The sequence below is a fragment of the Phyllobates terribilis genome, unplaced genomic scaffold, assembly GCF_046119375.1.
Source record: "Phyllobates terribilis strain yellow unplaced genomic scaffold, ASM4611937v1 Scaffold_5__5_contigs__length_657084704, whole genome shotgun sequence".
In the NCBI taxonomy this organism is placed as follows: domain Eukaryota; kingdom Metazoa; phylum Chordata; class Amphibia; order Anura; family Dendrobatidae; genus Phyllobates; species Phyllobates terribilis.
Window position 1 is genome coordinate 156944162 of NW_027362765.1, and position 20615 is coordinate 156964776.

General features: G+C 47.6%; 1 protein-coding gene across 1 annotated transcript in view; it reads right to left on the reverse strand.

Moving 5' to 3' along the window:
• The window catches only part of B4GALNT2 (beta-1,4-N-acetyl-galactosaminyltransferase 2 (SID blood group)), a 322537-nt gene that overhangs the window by 211070 nt on the left and 90852 nt on the right, over positions 1–20615 (reverse strand). The window contains exon 2 of the mRNA XM_073681079.1: positions 18366–18515. Coding sequence (XP_073537180.1) covers positions 18366–18515 — 150 coding nt within the window. The remainder of the gene's footprint in view (positions 1–18365; positions 18516–20615) is intronic.

The following is a 20615-nucleotide window of genomic DNA, read 5'->3' on the forward strand; positions in this document are numbered from 1 at the left end:
GAGACCAAGTGTCTTTCAGTGTCTGTGGCTGGAGGTGTGGAGACCTCCAGAGTGTTTGTGCCAAAAAGACACTGAGTGTGACCCTGAGCGGGTGAACCCGCCATATTGTATTGGACTGTTTATTTTCTGCTTTATTACACTGTGCCAGACAAGGCTTTCTTTTGTTTACTTTTGAAAGTGCGATTTATGCAGCATAATAAACCTGCCTTGGACATTTTAAAGAGACAGTGTCCCCTGCCTACCTCTAATGCAGCTAAGTGAGTACCGAACCCTACACTATAAATACGTTTATAATTATAAATATGTATATAATTTGTTTATATTTGTTTAATGTCACACCATTGTTCTATGGTCCATAATAGTGATAATAAGTTGAAAATCATACCCATTGAAAAAATACCCCATTCTTTCTCCGGATAGAAAGACTTATACAGAAGAGAGATGCTCTGGATTTTCCATTTAGATTGCTTGGGACCAAAAGGGTTAAATCTTTCATTGAAGAAAACTGTGTAGTAGATATGGGCCCAAATTAGATGGAAGGTTATAAATGTTCCTCTCATAACTTTTACATTATAATATATATACACACACATATACATATAAATACATACATATACATACACAGTCATAGCCGAAAGTGTTGGCACTCTTGAAATTGTTCCACAAAGTGAAATATTTCTCCAAGAAAATTATTGCAATTACACATTTTGTTATACACATGTTTATTTCCTTTGTGTGTATGGGAACAACACAAAAAAAGAGAGAAAAACTGGCAAATTGGACATTTCACACAAAATCCCAAATCTGGGCCGGACAAAATTGTTGCCACCTTTCCCACCTTTCCAAAACTGTAGTAAACAACTTTGTTTCAAGCATGTGATGCTCGTTCAAGCTTACCTGTGGCAAGTAACAGGTGTGTGGGCAATATGAAAAACATACCTGAAACCAGACAAAAAAGGGGAGAAGTTGACCAAATTTTTGCATTGTTTGTCTGCGTGCCACACCAAGCATGGAGAACAGAAAAAGGAGAAGAGAACTGTCTAAAAATAACAATCTCAAGGTGACAAGTTCATTTCCAGAGATCTTGATGTTCCTTTGTCCACGGTGCGCAACATAATCAAGAAATTTACAACGCATGGCACTATAGCCATTCTCTCTGAACGTGGACGATAGAGAAAAATTGCTGAAAGGTTGCAACGCAGGATAGTCAATATGGTGAATAAGCAGCCCCAATTAAATTCCATAGAAATTCAAGCTGCCCTGCAAGCTCAGGGTGCATCCGTGTCAGTGCAAACTATCCATCAACATTTGAATGAAATGAAATGCTATAGCAGGAGACCCAGGAGGACCCCACTGCTGACACAAAGATATAAAAATACTAGATTGCAGTTTGACAAAATGTACATGAGTAAGCCAAAATCCTTTAGGGAAAGGATCTTGTGGACGGATGAGACCAAGATAGAGCTTTTTGGTAAAGCACATCATTCTATTGTTTTCTGAAAACAGAATGAGGCCTATAAAGAAAAGAACAGAGGACTTACAGTTAAATATGATGGAGGTTCAAAAATGTTTTGTGGTTGTTTTGCTGCCTTTGTCACTAGGTGCCTCGACTGTGTCCAAGGCATCATGAAATATAAAGATTACCAACGGATTTTGGATCGCAATGTAGTGTCCAGTGTCAGAAATCTGGGTTTGCGTCCTAGGTCATGGGTATTGCAGCAGGATAATGACTGACCCCAAACATACGCCGTTCCCCTCGCCGCCGCGGTCTCTGCCCTTATCCATATGTATGTCACTTGACAAATGGTAAGGTTTTAATATTAGAGTTAGGACTGTCCCATAAGGGTTACCGTGACGTGGTGGGATGGCTTTTACATTATTTTGATCAAAATTATGTTAACTAAATACCCTTTATTATTTATCATTATTTTTGCACTGTGCGATTTATCCATTTACTTCCAGTTATTTGGGTATTTTGCTTGTTTTTGGTTTTTCTCCAACTTCCTGTTCCCCTGCTGCTAAGGCGTGCACTGCGCGCAGCTTCCCGGGCACTGTGTTTAGGGTGCGCGCGTGAAAGCTCCCTCCCTCTTAAAGGGGCCGCCTGACCCGTCCTAAAGAGTCCCCGGACAATGGCCAGGAGGACTGCCCGTATATTAAGCACCTCCTCCAAAATGGAGGTGCATGTGCAAGGTTGTTGTTTGTGTGCTAACAGTCTCCTCAGCCCTCAGGTTCCTTGCCTGCCAGTCTGTCTAACAGTCCTGCCCGCCAGTCTGTCTAACAGTCCTGCCCGCCAGTCTGTCTAACACTCCTGCCCGCCAGTCTGTATAACACTCCTGCCCGCCAATCTGTCTAACACTCCTGCCCGCCAGTCTGTCTATCTGCCGTGCCCGCCAGCCTGCCTACCCGGAGCACCTGCCAGGTTACCTGCCGTGCCCGCCAGCCTGCCTACCCGGAGCACCTGCCAGTTACCCGCTGTGCCCGCGAGCCAGTCTACCCGGAGCACCTTCCAGTTACCTGCCGTACCCACTTGCTCGTTTACCTGGGGTTCCTGTCCGGCTATCCGCCGTACCCGCCTGCTTGTCTACTCGGATCACCCGCCAGCCTACCTGCCGTGCTCATCCACTGTACTGGTCATTTCCTGTCATCTAACCTCTGGGAGTCACCTGCTCTCACACGAGGTCAGTCCCAGAGTGGCACCTGGTTCACCTGCCTTGTCTCTCCTTGGTTCACGGAGTCGACTAAGCCGCTGTGTGACCTGGGTCGGTCTGAGTAGGCACTTAGTTACGCTCCTCTGGTCCCTCCTTGCATCAAAGCACAGAGGTTCCAGCACCCGGACCCGTAATAGTTTGCACAGGCCATGGAATCCGGTGGCTCCCAGGCTCCTTCACTCTCTGACTTATACCAGGAGGTATCTTGTCAGAGATCCCAACAGAAGACTATCCTGTCCTATCTGCGGACAGTCAACTCCCGCCTGGACACACTGTCTACTCCGACGGTGTCCGTCTCTAATCGAGCGGCACCTCAACTCTGTGGCGCTGTGACACCCGGCTTTGGACCCCGGCTTTCTGCGCCTCCACGTTTTAATGGTGACCCTGTCCTATGTCGGGGCTTCATAAATCAGTGCACGCTGCACTTTGAACTTCTTGCACACCAGTTCATCTCCGACCAGGCCAAGGTGGCATTCATCATGTCTCACCTCACCGGAGAGGCGTTGGCGTGGCTTAACCCTCTGTGGAAGAGAGGGGATCCTTCGGTGTCAGATCTGGACGAAGATCTTCTACAGCCTCCTCACTTCTCCGACTCCGTCAAGGGAGTCTTTCTGTGGGATGTTATGCTGTGTGTTTCTGCACACTCGCATCTGAGCTGGCCTGGAATAATGAGGCACTGGTGTCCACCTTTTGGGAGGGCCTTTCTGGATGGATCAAGGATGAGTTAGCCGGCCGAGACATACCTCCCACCCTGGACGACCTGGTGTCTTTAGCTACCCGGATCGACATTCGCTTTCTGGAACGTGCTAAGAATACGACCCGGGAGAGAAGACCTCCGCATCTCGCTCCAACCTTCCAAAGGCCTGTCTCGCAACCAGCAACCCCCGGGTGTCTTCTCCAGAGCCAATGCAAATTGACCAAGCCAAGATGGCCAAGTCTCACCAGGAGACACGCCGCGCCCAGGGGGAGTTAATTCTACTGTGGCAGTATTGAGCATCTGATCCGTTCTTGCTCGGAGAGACCGGGAAACTGCAGTGTCTAAGACCGCTCGGAGAGGTCGTCCTAGGCAAGCGTTCTTCCTCTCTGTCCATGACTCTGTCCATTTCTGTCACCAGTGGTGAGACCCACTTCTTCGAGACTGCCTTTCTGGATTCCGGAGCCACAGGGAATCTCATTCAACAGGCCATTGTGGAGCGTTATCAGATTCCTACCATACGTCTGGCTGAACCTTTGGCGGTTTCCTCAGTGGATGGGAAGCTTCTTCCGGAAACCATCTTGCTGGTCACTGAGCCTGTAACTCTTCAGGTGGGAATGCTGCACTCGGAGAAGATCTCCTTTCATGTGCTGTCCGGTCTCTCTCATCCCCTCTTGCTTGGTCTGCCCTGGTTACAGAGACATGAGCCCGTCCTGAATTGGAGATCTGGTGAAGTGCTCCGTTGGGGTCAGGAATGCCATGAATCCTGTCTGGTTCCAGTTCGTCCTGCTCGATCCCCATCTACGCCGGCTAACCTACCTGGCCTGCTGGCAACCTACTGGTCCTATGTGGACGTCTTTGACAAAAAGGAGGCTGAGACACTACCACCTCATAGGCCGTATGATTGCCCCATCGACCTAATACCTGGTGCCTCACCTCCTCATGGGCGAATCTATCCCTTGTCGTTGGCTGAGACCCGCGCTATGTCTGAGTACATTGAGGAAAATCTTGCTAGGGGATTTATCCGAAAATCCACCTCTCCGGCTGTAGCAGGATTCTTCTTTGACAAGAAGAAAGATGGCTCGCTTCGTCCTTGTATTGACTGTAGGGGTATAAACCAGATTACCGTCAAAAATAAGTACCCCTGCCTTTCATCTCGGAGTTGTTTGACAGCCTAAAAGGCGCGAAGATCTTCACCAAGCTCGATCTTTGGGGGGCATACAATCTGGTCCCGATTCGCCAGGGAGACAAGTGGAAGACGGCATTCAACACCCGGGACAGTCACTTCGAGTACCGCGTGATGCCCTTCGGTCTCTGTAATGCTCCAGCCGTCTTCCAGGAGCTAGTTAATGACATCTTCTGAAATCTCCTTTATTCCTGCTTGGTGGTGTACCTGGACGACATTTTGGTGTTCTCCCCGGATCTTCCTTCACACCGGAGGGATGTTCGTCAGGTTCTGCTGAGGCTCCGTAAGAATTGCCTGTATGCTAAATACGCGAAGTGCCTCTTTGAGCAGACCTCCTTGCCATTTCTCGGTTACATCATTTCTGAGACCGGTCTGCGCATGGAACCCGAGAAGGTGTCAGCCGTCTTAAAGTGGCCCCGACCGGAGGGATTGAAGATGATTCAACGGTTTCTGGGTTTTGCAACTATTACCGCTTCTTCATTCCTCATTTTTCCTCCTGGACTGCTCCCATCTCCGCTCTCACTCGTAAAGGAGCAAATCCCAGGAAGTGGTCTTCCGAGGCAGAGAAAGCCTTCATCTCCCTAAAACAAGCCTTCTCCTTCGCTCCAGTGCTACACCATCCAGATTGCAACAAGCAGTTCTTCCTGGAGGTTGATGCCTCCAACTCCGGGGCCGGAGCAGTGCTCACCCAGAAATCCTTGTCCGGTAGAATGGTAACCTGCGGCTTCTTCTCCAAGCTCTTCTCCTCGTCCGAATGTAACTACTCCATAGGAGATCGGGAGCTGCTGGCCATCAAATTAGCGCTGGAGGAGTGGCGCTACTTGCTGGAGGGGGGTCTGCACCCGGTGGTCATCTACACTGACCATAAGAACCTCGCTTATTTGCAGAATGCCCAAAGACTAAACCCGCGTCAGGCCTGATGGTCACTATTCTTCGCTCGATTCTGCTTTACTCTTCACTACTGCCCGGTAGACAAGAACATTAAAGCCAACGCACTATCCCATTCATTTTTGTCTACCGACCAGGCGAAGGAACCTCTACATATCATTGATCCCTCCAAAATAATGACTGTTGCTCCGTTTGACCTGTCTCATCTACCTCCCGGTAAGACCTTTGTAGCAGTTCAGGATCGAAAGAAGGTTTTGCTGTGGGGTCATTCATCTAAACTTGCTGGTCACGCTGGCCAGAGGAAGACATTTCTGCTCATTGCCCGACATTATTAGTGGCCCACCCTGTGCAATGATGTTGCGGAATTTGTCGCGGCTTGTTCCTCTTGTGCCCGTAACAAGATACCTAGGCACCTTCCAACCGGTCATCTTCTTCCTCTTCCCGTGCCTTCCACTCCATGGCAAAATATCGTAATGGACTTCATAACGGATCTCCCTGTTTCTGCTGGTTGTACAGTCATTTGGGTGGTTGCTGACCGCTTTTCTAAGATGGCCCACTTCATTCCCCTGCCTGGTCTTCCATCTGCATCGGTGCTGGCTAAGGACTTCATCCATCACATCTTCCGTCTTCACGGCTTGCCCCTCCACATTGTCTCGGATCGCGGAGTTCAATTCACTTCGCGCTTCTGGAGAGCCACGTGCAAGCTGCTGGATGTCTCCTTGGATTTTACTTCGGCCTATCATCCTCAGTCCAATGGCCAAGTGGAACGCATCAATCAAATCCTCACCAGTTTTCTTCGACACTTTGTCAACGCTCACCATAGCGATTGGGTTGAGCTCCTGCCCTGGGCCGAGTTTTCCTATAACAACCATGAGAGCGAGTCTTCTGCTAAAACTCATTTTTTTGTGGTCTATGGTCAACACCCCCGGATTCCGTTTCCCGTCTCCTCTTCAGTGGATAATCCTTCCGCGGAGTCTCTCGTCAGCGAATTTTCTGCAACTTGGGAAGACACTAGATCTACTCTTCTTCAGTCCTTGGAGTGGATGAAGAAGCATGCTGATAATTGACGTCTAGATCCGCCTTAATTCCGTCCGGGAGACAAGGTCTGGCTTTCTTCCAAATCTGTTCGTCTAAAGATACCATCTTACAAGTTGGGTCCATGGTTCATCAGTCCGTTCGAGGTTCTGAACCAAATTAATCCGGTGGCTTATAAGCTAAAACTCCCGGCCTCCTTACGGATTCCCAACTCCTTTCACATGTCTCTCTTCAAACCGGTTGTCCTTAATTCTTTCTCTGACGATCCAGGTTCCACTCCAGCTCCAGTCTTCACTGAGGACGTCTTTGAGGTAGAAAACATTTTGGCCACCAAGAGGGTAAGAGGAAAGACTTTCTTTCTTGTGGATTGGAAGGGGTTTGGCCCTGAGGAGAGGTCTTGGGAGTAGTGTTGAGCCACCCCCGTAGTGTTCGAGTTCGGTTCGGTTCGTCGAACACCCGTGTGTTCGCCGAACTGTTCGTCGAACTGTTCGTCGAACACCTTCGAACACCGTTAAAACCAATGGCAGGCAAACAAAAACACATAGAAACACATAGAAAACACCTTCAAAGGTGTCCAAAAGCTGACAAACTGCTCAGAAGACACAACTAACACATGGAAAAGTGACAAGTACATATAGTCATGCGAAAATAAAAGAGGTGGAGGAGTAAAAGGAGGGGGAGACACAGATATAGGCATGTCATGCCCTTCTAAAATCCAAAAAGTGAGAAGCCGACACGGCCAGTCCGCTCCTGCCCGTGCCACCTCCGTGTGGCCGGGTTTGTGCCAGAGCCGCGGTGAACCCTGATGGCCAGCCCCCCTCTCCCAATACTGGTGCCTGTCCTCTGGTGGGTCGAGCGAGCCCCCCTGTGGTGGAGGCAGCTCTAAGCTTTTTAATTTAAATTGTCTCTCTAATTTGAATGAATACACTTTAAATCCATTTACAAGGATCTATTGGAGGGCAAGTCTCCTGCCAGCAGCCGCGTAATTCCAGCTCCAGTAGCGTCCACTAAAGCTGCTGCAGTTAAAAAGCTTTTATAAGGATCGAGCTCGGCTGTCCACCGCAAGGCATCCTACTGCCAGTCCCAGCCCCTATGCCTTGGGGTGCCTCCCGATGCTCTTCACTGAGTATCCCATGGTCCCGAAGCATTTCCTTTGAAAAAATTAATTGTCTAAACTACAGGTGGTGTAGCTTGCTTAACAGCCGGGATAATTCGCTGACTAGCAGACACTGCTACTAGGCACAAAGTATTTCCTGGGCTAGATGCAGTTAAAAATTTGTAAGTAGATACTCTCGTTGGATGCTGAGAAAGCATTCCATAGAGTCTCCTGGCACGCCATATATGATTCTCTTAAAAAGCTTGGGGTAGGGGTCTAGGGGACCCTTTTATAGCCCAAATCACGGCCCTGTATCACAATACGTCACCTAGGCTGAAGATAAATGGAACTGTAGCACCGAGGGCTCGGTTGCTACAGACGTATTGCACCTCACCCAGAGGTGTGATATCTCACTCTCAGATAAGGATGGAGTGTGGATCAGGACCCGACACCTGCATGCATTACACCACATTGCCGTGGGGCAGGGCGACCAATATGCCCCTGAGATGGGCACGACAGTCCCTGTCCCTGGCTGGAGTGGGGGGAGGGAACACTGAGGAAGGGGAACCCTGCAGTGCAGGAGCAGGGAGGAAGCAGTTCCTGGGTGCATTGAGAAGGGAGTATAAAAGGTGGGCACCATCTTAGTTCAGTGCAGAGAAGTCTGAGCAGAAGTGGCAGGGAACAGGGGCTCTGCATGAGCTCTGCTCCGGAGGCGGGCCTAGTAACAGAGGCCCAGGCCTGCAAGAGGGAGAAGGAAGGAAGAGGAGCGGAGAAGGCTCCAGGAACGAGGAATGAAGGGATCCCAGGGGTGCGGACGGGCGAGTCGCCACCGCACGCCCGAATCCACCTGCGTGGAGGGGTCAGGCCAAAGGGGGAGACCGGTCCCCGAACTAGTGGAGGCAGGAAACGACCCTCAGCTAGAAACCGGAGGCTCTGACATTTTATGTGGCGCAGCCCCTTGCTCCACCCGCTAGGAAGGCACCACATAGGGTCAGGGAAACTGGCGCCAAGTTTACCAAGAGGAGGCCCGAGGCAGCCGGACAGAAGTGTTGGTAAGAAAGGCCAGACAAAGGACACACAAAGGGGGTCCTGTGAAGCGCTCCAAAGTTATCTGGGAGTTGTCTGAGCCCCTCACCTGGTGAGCACAGTACGACGTGGGCAGCCGTTACCTGCAGACGTGGTCTGGATAATAAGAACTGTGAGTAAAGGCCCTGAACTGCATCACTGACTCCGTGTCGTTACTGCTGCTGCCCTGCAGCATCACCCCCATCCTCCGCATACACTGCCCTGAGGCTATACTCCTCCCGTGGGGAGTTATGCTACGCTCTGCTGCACCCACAACACCAGCCTTAGCGGTCTGCCCTGTAGCGGCGGTTCACTCTGACCGCAATCCACGGGTGGCGTAGTCGGACATTTAAACATCAAAACCACATAAATAGTTCCGCCACTGGTTTGACCGCCCTGAGCCACGGAACCGGATCGCCGCCACGAAGACTACAACCACCAGCATCCACCAAAAAGGGTCCGGCTCCGGGTGTCCCAAGGCCCAGGGGGTGCGTCAGAACATTTTCATCACCTTTCACAATCACCAATGGGACAAGGCAGGGATGTCCTCTGTCCCCTCTCTTATACATCCTAGTGACGGAGCACCTGCTCTCATCAATTCGCCATAACCCCAATATTAGGTGGATTGAGGTGGGAGGCACCGAGTACAAGTGCTCTCTATTTGCTGATGATGTCCTAGTATATATCACTCAATCACATATATCCATCCCTGCTGTTATGGCTGAAATAGATCACTTTGTTACATGGTAAAATTTTAAAATCAATACAGCGAAGTCTGAGGCCCTCGATGTCTCCCTCCCTAAATCCATATAGGATTCCATCCAGTCCAACTTTCCCTTTGCCTGGCCCTCACAGGGTATCAAATACTTAGGAATTCCTATTCATAGAGACCTCTCCCATCTATGTTATCTTAATTTTGGGCCCTTTATTGAACAATTCCATACAGACCACGGTTGGCAAGTTGGAACTGTGAGATTCACTACGTGCACCACTGGTATTTTGTGGAAAAGCACATGTAAGATTCTGCAACAGTCTCTGCTGATACTCCTGCATGCGTGCATCCCTTTCTATGGCAGGAATAATTTCTGCAAATTTACTTTTGTACCGGGGATCTAACAGTGTGGCAACCCAGTAGTCAGGATTATTTCTAATTCTCACAATTCGAGGGTCATGTTGCAGGTAGTGCAGCAAGAAGGCACTCATGTGTGTTGCGCATCCAGGAGCACCAAGTCCCTGTTGTGTTGGTGGCGAGGTAACAATCATGCTTCCTTCCTCTGTCCTCTCCCCCCAACCTCGCACAACAGAAATGTGATCAAGGTCTCCCTCATCTGATGAGTCTTCCATCAGTTCGTCCTCCACTTCTTCCTGGGCTCCTGCACCTTCCTCACTAGTTTGGCTGCTACCATGCGCCCTGGTAAAACCATCTCCCCCACCCTCACATGCCTGCCGCCTTGGTGCTGCCGACCGTCTGGACCTTGCAGATGTTAGCCCTTCCGCATACAACTCCTCCTCTACTTCCTCCACCTCCTCTTGTGCCACCACCTGACTCCGAATTCTGTTTAACATGTGCTCCAGCATGTAAATCACCGGAATAGTCATGCTGATAATGGCATCGTCAGCACTAAACATCTTCGTCGCCATTTCAAAACTGTGCAGAAGGGTGCATAGGTCCCTGATCTGAGACCACTCCTCCAGCGTGATTTGCCCCACCTCTGAATCTCGTTGGCCCAGGCTATACGTCAGAACGTATTGCACCAGGGCTTGTCGGTGCTGCCACAGTCGCTGCAACATGTGCAGAGTTGAATTCCACCGGGTAGGCACATCGCATTTTAGCCGGTGAAGTGGCAGGCCCAACGACTTCTGTAGAGATGTAAGTCGCTGAGCTGCGGGATGCGAACGGCGGAAGTGAGCACACAGCGACCGTGCCCTCTGCAGAAGGCCATCTAGTCTGGGATAGTGGGCTAAAAATTGCTGGACAACCAGGTTCAACACGTGAGCCATACAAGGCACGTGTGTGACATTGCCCCGGCGAAGGGCCGCACCCAGGTTTGCAGCATTGTCGCACACGGCCTTCCCTGGTTTCAGGTCCAGTGGAGACAACCATTCATGAAATTGGTTCTCCAGAGCTGACCACAACTCCTCAGCTGTGTGACTCACATTTCCCAGACATTTCAATGTAAAAACCGCCTGATGACGTTGAGCCCTACTGCCAGCATAGTAAGGAGGTGTGCAGGATCCCTTCTGCGCAGTTAGAAAGCTTGTGGCATGACCAGACAGGCTTTGGGTGCAGGTGGAAGACCGAGAGGAGGTTGAGGAGGCAGAAGCAGTGGTGGAACTTTGACATAAAGAGGATTGACGCACAACTCGTGGGGACGGCAAGACTTGGACAGCAGCCCCTTGTCCTGCTGTCACCATAGTTACCCAGTGCCCAGTCAGCGACATGTAACGCCCCTGTCCATGCCTACTCGTCCAAGTGTCTGTGGTGAAATGCACCCTGTCACACACAGAGTTTCTCAAAGAAGCGGTGATGTTGTGTGCGACATGCTGGTGGAGCGCAGGCACACCTTTCTTTGAGAAGTAGTGCCGACTGGGCATCTGGTACTGGGGCACTGCGACGGACATAAGGTCTCGAAAATCCTCTGTGTCCACCAGGCGGAAAGGCAGCATTTCTGTAGCCAAGAGCTTGCAGATGGTGAAATTCAACCTCTTAGCTTTCTCATGGCTAGGAGGAAATGGTCTTTTACTTGTCCACATCTGAGGGACCGAGGGCTGGCTATTGTGCTTAGACGGGGTTGATAAGGGTGTCCCCGGCAAACTGCCGGTCTGTGAGGAAGATGCAGGCGGACATGTTAGGTTGCCTTGATCCAAAGGTGGTGCTATCGATGTCGGACAGCGCTCAAGACCAGCTGGTGTTACCACCTCCAAAGAAAATGATGACCTGCCAATCACGCTGGCTGTTGCGGGTAAAGAGGTGGCAGGTCTGCGCCCCAAAACAGGTGTGACTGCTGTCCCCCCAGTCACAGAGGATGAAGAGGCCGCGGATGCACAAGATATGGCAGACGGTGGTTGGCCCGGCCGGCTAGACCGCATTGTAGCACACTGAGCTTCCCACTGCAACTTATGCTTCATGTCCATGTGCCGGTTCATGCATGAAGTACTCAAACTATGTATTTTTTGGCCTCTACTTAGCTTTTGCTGACAAATGTTACAGATAACACGAGTTGGGTCATCTTTATCGATCTGAAAAAATGCCCAGGCTATGCAAGGCTTAGCACCCATGCGACCTGAAGAGCCACCACGACTTCTGGTGAGAGGCAGAGTTGTGTTTGAGGATGCAGTTGTTGACGTGCTTCCAGTACTACGTCTCTGTCCAGGAAGGCGCAACCTGACCTCGTCGTCACTAGCATCTTCCTCCACCTCCTCTGCTGACCTCATCTCTTGGCTGACTGTGGGTTGACAGTAAGTGGGATCTCCGACCTCATCATCATCACCCTGTGCGTTATCACACCCGTCGTCCTCAGAGCCAACCTGTTCCTGCCCTGACAAAAAACTAAAGTTGTCGCTCCAATCAGGTATTTGAGTCTTATCATCGTCTTCCTCATTGTCTCCACCAACAGGAGTTACAGTTTGGGAATGAGGGTCTACATTATGGTCAGAACCTTCTGCGTCTGGTCCTGGATCCGACTCATAAAGATTCTGGGCATCAGTGCAGATCATTTCCTCGTCTGGATTCACAGAAGCGCTGGAGTCGACCTCTGATTCCCAGGCTATAGTATGAGTAAACAGCTCTGCAGACTCAACCATCTGTTCTACCTCATACTCAGACGGGCAGCTGGAGATTTGGGAGCTGTGAGGAAGCAAGTGCGATTTGGGTGACACCTTTGAGGACTGGAGTATTTGTGATGTTGAAGTTGATGTGGAGGAGAGCCCACTTAAAGGAGCACTTGATATCCGTTGAAGCACCTGCTGTTTTTGTGCCTCATCTGGAATTTGTAGCGATTGGCGTGGCCGTAAGAAAGGGATCTTATCACATTGTCCGCTAAAAGAAGTAGACATTTTAGTTTGGCTGGAAGATGGTCTTTCTTCTGCACCTACCCCACGGACACAACCTTTTTTCCCCTTCCCAACACGCCTATTCCCCTTTCCACCAGCAGCAGGCCTTTTTCCACTCATTTTGGTGGTTAACTAATTCACAACTCTGGAGTTGTTTGCACAAAAAAACAATGGATGGTAACCGAGCAGAGCTGAGTGGCCAAACTGTGGTATTAGGCCAAAACTATTGGCTGGGTTAGATGCAGAAAAAAATTATTTTTAATTTGCAACCTGATGGAGGTCAGTATAGATGGACTAATAGACCAAGTCCCACACACCGCTAGAAGCCCAAATATTTTTTCAGAGCTAGATGCAGAAATTTTTTTTATTCAATTTGCAACCTGATGGAGGTCAGTATAGATGGACTAATAGACCAAGTCCCACACACTGCTAGAAGCCCAAATATTTTTTCAGAGCTAGATGCAGAAAAAAATTATTTTTAATTTGCAACCTGATGGAGGTCAGTATAGATGGACTAATAGACCAAGTCCCACACACTGCTAGAAGCCCAAATATTTTTTCAGAGCTAGATGCAGAAAAAAAATATTTTTAATTTGCAACCTGATGGAGGTCAGTATAGATGGACTAATAGAACAAGTCCCACACGCTGCTAGAAGCCCAAATATTTTTTCAGAGATAAATGAAGAAAAAAATTATTTTTAATTTGCAACCTGATGGAGGTCAGTATAGATGGACTAATAGACCAAGTCCCACACACTGCTAGAAGCCCAAATATTTTTTCAGAGCTAGATGCAGAAAAAAATTATTTTTAATTTGCAACCTGATGGAGGTCAGTATAGATGGACTAATAGACCAAGTCCCACACACCGCTAGAAGCCCAAATATTTTTTCAGAGCTAGATGCAGAAAAAAATTATATTCAATTTGCAACCTGCTGGAGGTCAGTATAGAAGGACTAATAGAACAAGTCCCACACACTGCTAGAAGCCCAAATATTTTTTCAGAGCTAAATGAAGAAAAAAATTATTTTTAATTTGCAACCTGATGGCGGTCAGTATAGATGGACTAATAGACCAAGTCCCACACACTGCTAGAAGCCCAAATATTTTTTCAGAGATAAATGAAGAAAAAAATTATTTTTAATTTGCAACCTGATGGAGGTCAGTATAGATGGACTAATAGACCAAGTCCCACACACTGCTAGAAGCCCAAATATTTTTTCAGAGCTAGATGCAGAAAAAAATTATATTCAGTTTGCAACCTGATGGAGGTCAGTATAGATGGACTAATAGAATGATGCTATGCCCAAAAGATTTTACTTCACTAGGTGCAGTAAAAAAATTGGTATTCTATACACAGGTGGTATATCTTGCAACACAGATAGGCTACTCCACTGACTAACACACTCTGCAATAGGCCAAAAAGGATTAGCTTTGCTAGATTCAGCCAAATGCTGTGAAAAAAACTTGCACAGCACTGGCACAGACCTGCCTGGCAAAAACTGATAGGAACTCATGTAACCTAGTCCTGAAAAGGACTGCAATTACAATTAGTCTTTACTCCCACAACCGATCTATTTAAGAGCACAGACCTGCCTGATAAAAGTCGTAGGAAATGCTGTAACCTAGTCCTTAAAAGGACTGCAATCACAACTATTCCCTACTCCCAAGCTATCTGTATATTTGTGCGAAAATTGGCTTGAAATTAACAAGGTATAGCGCACACAGCAACAGCGGTGCCGTCTAACACGCAGCTGCAGCAGTGAGAAAATGGTGGCGACGGGGAAAATGGCTTGGTCTTATAGGGCAAGGACATGTGACATACACTGCCAATCACACATGCCCTTGCTTGTGTGAAAAAAAGCACTTCGCTCCGTGTGTGCGCTGCTGATAGGCTGACAGATTGCACCTCCCCACTGCAAATGCGGGAAAGAGAAAAAAAAATGGAGATCTTCATTGTTCCTGCAGAGATCCATCCCCTGCCCCTCCCCCCGCCCCGCTGTACACTCAAACTGCGTATTAACATTAATTTTCATCATTACTGAGAAAAAATCCAGTTATGATTTTGGTGCACGAACAGTTATCGAACATAACCTCGAACAGCCGAATTTTTCTCAAATTGTTCGTGTTCGCCGACCGGCTCGAACACCGCCCAAAACAGCTCGAATTTGAGATTGGCGAACAGTTCGAGTAGAACAACGCTCATCTCTACTTGGGAGCCCAGGGAGAACATTCATGCCCCCCATTTTAGAAAAATTTCTCGCGAGCTTAAAGAAGAGGGGGCATGAAATATAAAGATTACCAACGGATTTTGGGTCGCAATGTAGTGTCCAGTGTCAGAAATCTGGGTTTGCGTCCTAGGTCATGGGTATTCCAGCAGGATAATGACTGACCCCAAACATACTTCAAAAAGCTGTAGCATCGGCATCTCTGCCTTCTCCCTGGCAGAGACGCCGTTCCCCTCACCGCCGCGGTCCCGGTCCAGCGTCTTCCTGTTCCCCTGCTGCTAAAGGCGCACACTGCGCACAGCTTCCCGGGCGCTGTGCTTAGGGTGCGCGCGCACACTCCTTCTCTCTTAAAGGGGCCGCGCGTGCCGTCCTAAAGAGTCCCCGGCCAATGGCTGGAGGACTGCCCCTATATTAAGCATCTCCTCCAAAATGGAGGTGCATGTGCAAGGTTGTTGTTTGTGTGCTAACACTCTCCTCAGCCCTCAGGTTCCTAGTCTGCCAGTCTGTCTAACAGTCCTGCCCACCAGTCTACCAGCCGTGCCCGCCAGCCTGCCTACCCGGAGCACCTGCCAGTTACCCGCTGTGCCCGCCAGCCAGCCTACCCGGAGCACCTGACAGTTACCTGTCGTAACCCCCCTGCTCATTTACCCGGAGTAACTGTCCAGCTATCTGCCGTACCCGCCTGCTTGTCTACCCGGATCACCCGCCAGCCTACCTGCCGTGCTCATCCGCTGTACCGGTCAGCTCCTGTCATCTGACCCGTGGGAGTCACCTGCTCTCACACAAGGTCGGTTCCAGAGTGGCACCTGGTTCACCTGCCCGGTGCCTCCTTTTTTCACGGAGTCGACTAAGCCGCCGTGTGACCTGGGTCGGTCCGAGTAGGCACTTAGTTACGCCCCTCTGGTCCCTCCTTGCATCAAAGCACAGAGGTTCCAGCAACCGGACCCGTAACATAAGCACCCAGAAATGGATGGAAACAAAGCGCTGGAGAGTTCTCAAGTGGCCAGCAATGAGTCTGCAGCTAAATCTCATTGAAAACCTGTGGAGATATCTTAAAATTGGTGTTGGGAGAAGGCATCCTTTAAATATGAGAGACCTGGAACAGTTTGCAAAAGAAAAGTGGTCAAAAATTCCACTTGAGAGGCATAGGAAGCTTGTTGATGGTTATAGGAAGCGTTTGATTGCAGTTATTTATTCCAAAGGGTGTGCAACCAAATGCTAAGTTGAGGGTGCCAACAATTTTTGTCTGGCCTATTTTGGGTTTTTTTGTGTGAAAATATGTACAATTTGCCCTTTTTTTCTCTGTTTTTTTGTGTTGTTCCAATAAACACAAATGAAATAAGAATGTGTATAACAAAAACATGTTTAATTGCAATAATTTTTTGGGAGAAATACTTCATTTTCTGGAACAATTTCAAGGGTGTCAACACTTTCGGCCATGACTGTGTGTAATATATATAATTTTATTGATGTTGTTGGAATTTTGTGAAAGAAAGTTTTAAAAATAAATAAATAAATAGAAAAATGTAAGATATTTAATTACACATAATTTGTTTATAGCTAATGGGGCTTTACAAAACAATTTTAAGGGTTAATGTCACTTATAAGGGGAAGAAGGAAGATATATAGGGATGTAAATTAGTTTAAGACAACTGATATGCCTGAAGAAGAGTTTTACCCCTGAAACGCCAAGTAGCTTGTTTGTGGGGGCTTTTTTTATGATCAAATAAGTTTTCCACTGAACACTGAAGTGTGATTGATTTGAAGCAGTGAAGATTGAAAGGGAGACAATAACAGGGTGGAGTTACCATTCAGACCAAGGCCTTCTTCATAGGTCCTGATATTTCCTATACTGCTTAAAACAGTATCGGTGTTATCCGTGTCCGTGTGTGTCATCCATGTGACATGTACTGGAATAGAATGCAGAATAGAAATGACAAATGTTTAGGTGTTAAAGATGTGCAAAGATAGAGATAATTTTGGGGCGGCTGCAGGCTGGTATTTTTAGGCTGGGAAGGGCCCAATAACCATGGACCTTCCCAGCCTGGTAATAATAGCCCGCACCTGTCTGCTTTACCTTTGCTGATTATCAAAAATAGGGGGGACCCCACATCATATTTTTTCATTTATTTATTAGCTTAATACAAGTACAGTAAACTACACAAGCAAGGTACTAATTAAATACCTCACGGATATCTATCTAGCTATCTATCCCATATCTATCTATTTTTGTACATCTAACACCTAAACATTTGTCAGTTTAATTATGCATTCTATTCCGAAACGTGTTACACGGACGACATAGGGATGTCACACTTTATGTCATCCGTGTACACGTGTGTGGGAAATATTAAAATCCGTGCTATCGGAAAAAATGGACATGTCTACATGTGGTTCACACGAACACATGGTCAGTGTGAACACACGAACATGTGCACAGCCTTATAATTTATAATGGATTTGTGGGTGTAAGTGTCTCTGGTACGGGTGAAAACCACACGTACTGGAGACACTGAAGTGTGAAGGAGGACTAAGGAAAAGGAAAGATGGAACAAGGAGGTCTGTGCTCAAGCAGGAGACTGCATCTCCACAGGACTGCTGCGGGGGAAGGTCTCAGACGGAGTTTACGTGTGTTACCAAGATTGGGGGAGCAATGGTGGATCTTCCTTATCCCCTGTGAATTAAGTGAAATTACATTGTACTTTTTGTGATAGATATGTTCAGAAGTGGTGTTGGCTGGCGCTCCTTTTTGTTTTTTTTATGTAGCTGGGATTCTGATTACGACATTCGTAAATAGGGCGACCGGTGTGTAAGCTGCAGGCCAACTCAATGTACTAGAGGCTCTGTTATGTGAGTGGTTTTGTGCCGCTCACAAAATGTAAGATCCTTTGCCCCTTTTAGGGGATTTTTTGTTGAATTGATCTTTTCCACATCTATTTGAAAGCACTATGATTGAGCCTTTATTTTTTCTGTTTCTTCTGCTGAGAAAACACAGATTGCACATCCCTGGAATCAGGGTCTCAACAGATACATTATGCTGCTTTCAGATTAAATTGCAAAAACCTGATGACAGATTCCCTGTAATTTCACCTTCCACCTACTTGTTTTTCATCGATCTCCTCCCATCTATGACAGCTCTGGCATTATAGAGTCAATCAGGGAAGGAGGGCGGTGAAAATAGATGAAAAACAAGTAGGTGAGAAGGTGCACTTAATTGTTTGGTCACGCCAAGGGTGCCCCGAGCTTGTGTACTTGGTTTGAACAGCCATTCTATGCTGACAGACTTCCTTTAAGGTCGGTGTAGGGAGTTAAAAGGTCATGATGTCTGTTTGTGTAACTGCTGATTATCACATAGTTATTACTACAATCTCTTTATTATAAATTATGGCAATAATCTCTTGCTCCATGTCTTACCGTTTTTTGTAATGTTGATATTCCTTCTCTCTACGTTCTGATGCTGATTCTAGGTCGTTCGTGGCCAAATAGTCCTTGAGATCATAAACAGTTAATCCCTTTTGCTTGGGCGGACAGGTGCACATACTCTTCCTGGAGGGTATTTCATAGCTGAAACATATGTACATTGGTGAATACATTGTCATGTTGATCATTGAGCACTGAAGTTGTTGCTTTACCTTTTGGAGACTGATCTGTCCCTTCAAAGATGTAGAAGATGTCACCATATAGGTCCACCATGAACCATGGGTAACTTATACATGTCAATACATTACAAAATATCAAATCTATGGAAATATTCAGTTATTGATGATCTATCTTTATCGCAAAATATAATATAGCCAGGGGTGGACATACTGCCAGTGCAGCTGCATTGGGGCCCAGAGGCGGAGGGGGGCGGGCCGACACAGGTGCTTATCTTAGCTGGATGTGTGTCCGAGGATGCACAATCAGCTCAAATGTATTGTTGCACAGTGGACTAACCGGCTCCCTGCACTGCAATATACACCACCCCAATCAGAGACTAGTAGCTGACATTGACGCTCGCTACAGAAGAAGAAACTGCACATCTTGGGAGCGGAGGATGGCAAGAAGAACCGTTTGTTTTGTTAAAATGTGTTGAAAAACAGGGAACATTTTTAATAGAAGAGGCCCAGGATAGGGGATATTATATCATGATGCCCAGGATGGAGATCATTTTACCATGAAGGGGCCTTGGATTGGGGGACATTTTACAAGAAGGATCCCAGGATGAGGGGACATTTTACCAAAAAAGGGGTCCAGGATGGGGGGAACATTTTACCATGATGGGGCCTAGAATGTTGGACATTTTACCATGATGGGGTGCTGGATGGGAGACATTATATTTTGGGAAAACACATATGTCTTTATAGGATATAGAGCGCTGCAAGCGCCCATACATCTGACCAACATGTAGGTGGGGGACCAGGTTCTAATTTTACTAAGTACCTAATAGCATCCTCTCCCACCCCCCAATTGATAAAAAGATCCTGATAGCCTCATAGTGAATTAGGGGGGTGAGAAGACATTTTCACAGACTTTTAATGAATGGCGGGAGGGAGACACAGGACATGGACTAAGGTTATGTACACAGGTTTAGGATTTGCAACAGAAAATTTGGCTGCAAATTCTGATGTGATGGTAGGAAAACTGCTGCATAAAATACGCGCGCGTTTTGCAATGTTTTTTACATGCGTGAAAATCATGGATCTGAGATCTGAGAATGAGATCTGCGAGACTGAGTGCATGTCCTATTCTGAGCCGATTAGGATGAGTTCTCCCTGTGTGTCCTTGCTGGTGGCAAGGACGAAATGTTAACCGATGAGGCAGAGATTCTTGAATTGCTGGTTTCTGGGGGGAATTTTGGGACTGTCCAAATGCAGAATCTTACTTTAAAAGGGGCATTTGACAATGAGACTGTGATAAATGGTGTCGCTAACAAGCCGGGGGCCGACACCAGTTTTACACATTTCACTTTAAATGCTATAATCGGTTCACTGAGAGAGGAAGTGATAGAGCAGTTGTTAGTATCGGGTCCCTATTGGTATAGGGTACTAGATCATGCCCATTCTCTTGTCTTGGGTGGGCATCTGGGAGTAGACAAAACTCAAGAGCGGGTCTTTCAGAGGTATTACTGGCCTGGTTATCACTGAGAGATTGTTAATTTCTGCTGGTCCTGCCTTACCTGTCAGCTAATGGCTCCAGTATCTCACTTCCACAGTCCTCTAGTGCCGTTGCCCATTATAGAGGTAGAGACCAGCTCTACCCTCACCTAATGTATCGTCACCCATCCCTTGTAGACTGTGAGCCCTCGCGGGCAGGGTCCTCGTTTTGTTAAGATTATGTAAATGCTTTTGTTATGTATATCCCTATCACATGTAAAGCGCCATGGAATAAATGGCGCTATAATAATAAATAATAATAATAAATAATACAGGTCCCATTTGACCGGATTGCCATGGACCCTGTTGGGCCCCTACTTAAGTCCACCAGGGGACACCAATACATCCTGGTGGTGATGGACTATGCAACACGGTACCCGGAGGCGGTACCACTAAGAAACTCCTCCGCCAGGAGTATAGCCCGAGAGCTAGTCCATATTTTCTCCAGGACTAGCCAAAGGAGATCCTGACAGACCAAGAAACTCCTTTTATGTCCAAAGTGATGAGGGAGTTGTGTAAGGCTCTCCAG